Source organism: Cibotium barometz, chromosome 36 (genome assembly GCF_041138505.1).
Source record: "Cibotium barometz isolate CiBa-2024 chromosome 36, ASM4113850v1, whole genome shotgun sequence".
NCBI classification, from domain to species: Eukaryota; Viridiplantae; Streptophyta; class Polypodiopsida; order Cyatheales; family Cibotiaceae; genus Cibotium; species Cibotium barometz.
The window spans coordinates 2,412,529-2,418,350 of record NC_141081.1 but is presented as its reverse complement, the minus strand read 5'-3'; the positions used below and the strand labels follow the sequence as shown (position 1 = coordinate 2,418,350).

General features: G+C 44.0%; 1 protein-coding gene across 1 annotated transcript; it reads right to left on the bottom strand.

Annotated features, from left to right (window-relative positions):
• Positions 1–2,830: 2,830 nt before the first annotated feature.
• On the bottom strand, positions 2,831–5,210 carry LOC147617404 (putative inorganic phosphate transporter 1-4). Its single transcript, XM_086775658.1, has one exon. It carries the CDS (start codon positions 4,789–4,791, stop codon positions 3,199–3,201), a length of 1,593 nt encoding a protein of 530 aa, XP_086631784.1. The 5' UTR covers positions 4,792–5,210; the 3' UTR covers positions 2,831–3,198.
• Positions 5,211–5,822: the final 612 nt, after the last annotated feature.

Genomic DNA, 5,822 nt, shown 5'->3' with positions numbered 1-5,822 from the left:
CTGGGGACTCTTTTCCTCGATACCCGGGACAAAATATAACCAAATTTTTATATAAAGGAATCCCACCAATATAGTGGTTGGGCGGTTGGCTAACCCATGAACCGGTTGGATCGGGGGATTCCTGCGATACAAATAGTTATGATTAAGTTACGTTAGTTAGATTAAACCCCAAGAAGACCCTTGTTCTCTGGGAGGGAATCGGCGGCGGCAGCAGCTGTGCCTCGCTAAAGGGGAAAAAAAGCAGTGATTCTATGAACCAAGTGCAAGTCTCTTCCTTGATCTGACCATGTGACTTATGAGCTCGTTCGGATCAGTTTGGTTAGTTAAGACCTTGACTCGTTAGATTAATTCTCGCGATAGATGATTTTCCTAGTGGAATCGCCCGTGCCTTCCGGGCGAGGGAAGTTTTTCCGGGTTCGGTTTCAGAGGAACCGCCGGGCTAGTCTCTTGTGTCTGGACATCCGTGGGCGAGGCCCCGAGTGTGGATCCCTGCCCCGCGCGAGAGGCTGACGCTACTTCCGTCGCCAGCACCCTCGGAGGGGGCACCGCGGGAGGGGGCGGGGGTCTCACAGGATTGAAAAGGGGAAACCTTACTTATCATGTAAGCATTTGTACTTTGAGGGTCATGGGTCTTAGACAAAATGAAAATATGCTTATCCATCACCAATTTCGACCAAAAGAGATGTGGCTGAATCCATCATGCTCTTGTCTTGAATTCTTCATGGGAAGGATTGAAAAGGGGAAACCTTACTTATCATGTAAGCATTTGTACTTTGAGGGTCATGGATCTTAGACAAGATGAAAATATGTTTATCCATCACCAATTTCGACCAAAAGGGATGTGGCTGAATCCATCATGCTCTTGTCTTGAATTCTTCATGGGTAGGATTGAAAAGGGGAAACTTACTTATCATGTAAGCATTTGTACTTTGAGGGTTACGGGTCTTAGACAAAATGAAAATATGTTTATCCATCAACCAACTTGACCAAAAGAGATGTGGCTAAATATCTTAACAAAGTATGAACGTACCTTGAATTGGTCTAAATTGCACATTGAATTCTAAAGTATTATGATGTTACTACTTTGATGCCTATAAATAAAGTTTGACTTTATTAGAGAGAGAGAGAGAGAGAGAGAGAGAGAGATTATCTTAACACATGGAGTAGTCTTCTAGATTAAAGAGGCAATTTAAAAAGATTATCTTGACCGTGGAGTAGTCTTCTATAGATTAAATAGGCAATTTAAAAAGATTATATTGTGTATACCATTATATCTTTTGAATTATAGTGAAGATATTTTTCTTAATGACACCGTGTGTGTGTGTGTGTGTGTGTGTGTGTGTGTGAGAGAGAGAGAGAGAGAGAGAGAGAGGGGGGGGGAGGGAGGGGGAGAGAGAGAGAGAGAGAGAGAAAACTGCTCACCATTTTAGGAAAACTTCTAGAAAGAGAGAGATAGATTGAGAGAGATGGAAAGATAGAGAGAGAGATGTTAAAGAGATAAAGAGAGAGAGAGAGAGAGATAAATAGAGAGAGAGAGAGAGAGATGTTAAAGAGATAGAGAGGGAGATATATATATACATGTTAGAGAGAGAGAGAGAAAGAGAGAGAGAGAGAGAGAAAATAGCTCACCAGTTTGGGAAAATTGCTTGCCAAACAATTTCCCTTGTTTCTCTAGAGTGTAATGTTTTGAAAAGATGCTGATTGGATACCTCATGCAAAGGAGATTCCTCTGGTTTAAGTAGAAGAAACATCATCATCAACAATGTCTTGCTTGAAGATAAATTTCTTGTGAAGGTTTCATGCTACCAACACCCTCAATCTGAGTTCCATTTGCAACAACAAATTCAACTATTCATATTGAACATGGTAGTAGTTTTTGTGAATCCTTAATGGGCTAAAATATGGAGCTTCCAATAGCATATTTAGGACATGATTGGGAGGAACAAGCACATGGAATCTTGTGGGAAGTAATATAGTATAAAGGTATAAATAGGGACTTACATTTACGCTTTGTAATTTTAGGGAGATGTAAAGTTGTGCAAGCTTGGTTAGAGAAACATCTAGTCATATAAGGTTGTGTGTTATCTCTAATCTCACTTGACTTGGAGGTGATTAAATTCGAAGGTAGTTTGGGTTTCCATTTCCAATGTATATGTTTTTATAGTGTCTACATTATTTAATCTCTCTATGTAGGCTATATTTTTATAGGGTTGTCTATGCAAAATGTTTATGAAAGTGAGGAATTGGAAGGTATGTATCTTTGACCACGCTTACTCTATATGTTAACATATATGCATTTATTAATTTTCATTGGGAGACAAATGACTTATATCTACTATGATAGTAATGACTGGAAAAAAAATATTACTATAACATCTAGATTTTTTGTGGCCACTAGATGTTAGGTTTTTATAGAAAGTTCGGGTGGATAAAAGTGTAATGGTACCCCTTTATTTGTTGAGAGGAAATATTATGCTTTATAAAGCATTCTTTTCTATATCTTTTAACGACACCTTGAAGAAAATTTACAATGGTAAAATAATCATGTAGCAAAAGAATGTTTTCTTAACCCCCTAAAGGGACATTTTTATGTCCTCTTAGGTAACCAAACCAGTGTTGAGGCCATGATCCTGTGTTAGTCCTTTTTAATGTAGATCATGAGAGTGGAAAGGTTGTGCTTCGCTACGGCGATAAATCCACATGGCCAAACAACTAGGGTAATCTACATCCATACTAGAAGCTATGTAATACCCAATCACACATTGACATCCACAAGAAAAACCTTCAACATGAGCAAAATCCCCCAATGACTCAAATTCATCAAAAAATGTAGCAACACGACCTTTATTAAATGATTCAATATATTTAAAGACAACAATCCAAAAACTTTTACAAATTTATCAATCAAGAATTTTCACCACTGTTGGATCACAAGATTGTTGACCCAAAGAACTTTGCACTCACAAAGAGTTACAAGATTGTTGACCCAAAAACAATCTGTTGCAACAAAAGGTAGGACCAGCAATGTGTTGCGACACGAGAGTTTCACACTAGGCGAGCAGGGACGCCCAAAAAAAAAAAGCGGAAACGTAACAATAGTCCTAGCAGGACCAAAAAGCATGGCGAACACTTTGCGGACACAATGAATGGTGATGATAGTAGGCGCCAATATACAATGACGTAAGAATCACATGGTGTCTATACAATAGTTGGCTTCTCAGCTTCTACCCCGGTATCGTCATCATCCTCATTCTCGCCGGAAATCTCCTCCAAGGAACGGCCTTTCGTTTCCGGCACCAGGAAAGTGAAGAGGAAACCGGCGGCGTTGCAGGCGGCGAGCAGGATGAGAGTTTTCTGGTGGCCAATACCGGGGCCATAGCCAGCATCATCGTTCTTCTTTTTAGGATCCTCCCAAGCGTACTGAAATCCAAAGGCACCCAGAATGGCGCCGGCCTTGCCGGCAGCGGCCGAGATGCCGTGGCAAGTAGAACGGAACCTCGCCGGGAAGAGCTCCGCCGGCACTATAAAGGTGGTGCTGTTGGGGCCGAAATTGGAGAAGAAGAAGGTGAAAGCGTAGAGGGCTAAGAAGGCATTAGGATCGGTAGTTGACCAGTGCTTGTAAGGTATGGCTACGGCGAGCATAAAGGCCGTCATGAAGAAGAAGCCTTGAAGCTGTATAACGAAGCGGCCAAGTATATCTATGGTGAAGACAGTGACCCAGTATCCGGGCACAGTGGAGCAGAGGGCTATCAGTGCTTGACCTCTAGAGATTCGGTAAACTTCTTCTATGGCGGACATGGAGGAGGGGGACGGCAGCCAGTTAATCCCTGTCAGAACGTCCTTCTGGAAGAGATTACTGCTGTAGAAGGCTATATCTAGGAAGAACCAGCAAGTGCTGGTGCCCAGCAGGTGGACGCCATGCTTCTTCAAGAATTTCTTTGTGAATAACCCATACTGTTCCTTGTTAGGGCTTGTTGCAGCACCTCCTTCTTGCTCAAATTGCATGTTGAGTACGGTGGCCATATCTTGTGCAGCACGCTTCGTGTTGCCCTCCACCAAGGCAGTGTAGCGAGCCGTCTCCGGCATCCTCATACGCCAGTAGTATGTCAAAGCTGCAGGAAGCGCCCCTAACATAAAGATTATCCTCCACACGAAGTCGGCTTGCGGTGGTGTAGAAGCTATGGGGTCCTCAGAAAAAGAAGGCCTCGGATACTCGTGCTTGAAAGCTGCCGATACAATGATGGACACCGCAGCTCCGGCCAGAATACCAAACCCTTGCATAGCAAACACAGCCGCAATGAAGCCCCCCCTTGTGCGAGTATTAGCATACTCCGACATGATAGTAGCTGATAAAGGATAATCACCGCCTATGCCAAACCCTAGCCAAAACCTAAAAAAACACAAGGTGACAATCACAGATTTGGCCGTGCTCCCAAAAGACAACCCTGACGCCACTGAGCTAACCACCATTAGCATCAGAGTTACCCCATAAACCTTCTTTCTCCCAAGCTTATCCCCCAGCCACCCAAAGAAGAGCTGCCCTACTAGGGTTCCCACCAAGGCCACCCCTGTGACGGCCGAGCTCGCACCAGGCGGCAAAATCCCAGGCTTCCCAGTGGAGGGGTCATAGTAATAGAGCCTGCCCAATAGCTTGGTCACTGTAGATATGCAGAAGAGATCATAGGCATCCGTGAAGAAGCCCATGCCTGCAATAATAATGGCTGTGAAGTGGTACCATTGGGTCTTAGCCTTGTCTAAGGCTGTAAGGACCTCCAACTGATTCTTCCCCATGGTATAAGCTGCTAGCAGCTTACCTTTTAATAGTTGATGAGTGTGAGGAAATGCTGGAATCCTTTGCTCAAACGCAGCCGAAGATTCAATTTGTGAGGGCTCCTTGTATGGGGGATCGTGTAGATGTCACAGCCTAGCACTCACCTGATAAACTTAACATGAGCGAGGAGAATCAAGGGCAACTGTTACTCACTAATCAAGGTGCCCATGTGATGGTCAGGCTCGCTCTACAGAGAAAGGGCATAATATTTGACGGCTCTAAAGGGGAAATTAGGGTCCTGTGCTAGAGTGAACTGTGAATCAAAAGCTTGCTTCTCCTTTTGCTTTATTCATGGGCAGCTCCCCGGTCCCGGTGGGGGAGCTCCAGACAGAACCTTCTTGCCGGCTTCTCAGGCTCGTTTGAGTCAAGCTGAATCCGCAATCTTTGGGGGTATATGCTGGTATATCCCAACTTTGGGGGTATAATTGTACAGCATATTCTACCATCCGCTCGCTTGGTCATATAGGAGTCCCTTTTTTAATGGTTTCACTGCCGTAGCCAGCCAAACTTTGAATTGACCAAAACGTTGCCATGTGTTTCTTATCGTTTGGATGAAAATGGCTCCTTTGAGGCACGTCTCCATGAGCGGATTTGGTCATTGCAATGTGTGTCCACACTTCTACCTCTTTGGCCCCCCTTCTCATGTGGACGAGAGTTATGGAAGGCTCCCCACCCTCGTCCTCTGTTAGTTGACATGGTGCGTTGGAATGAGTGGATCTACTAGCTTCCTCCTCCTCTTCTTGTTGCCATGGAGTCCTCCCAGGGATAATAAATAGCTACCAAAATGAATGGGCTATACACTACATGCAAGACATGTGAAGAATCCCAGGGATAATAAATAGCTACCAAAATGAATGGGCTATACACTACATGCAAGACATGTGAAGAATCCAAGGGCTAAATGTGGAATCCACCCTTACTCCCTTTAGGTTGCTCCTCTGCCCATCTTGCCTTTGAGCACCTTTTCCTATTCCTCATGTAGTGCCCCCTC

Excerpts from the sequence above, each read along its gene's own strand:
- LOC147617404 (XM_086775658.1), bottom strand. The coding sequence starts at position 4,791 with ATGGGGAAGAATCAGTTGGAGGTCCTTACAGCCTTAGACAAGGCTAAG.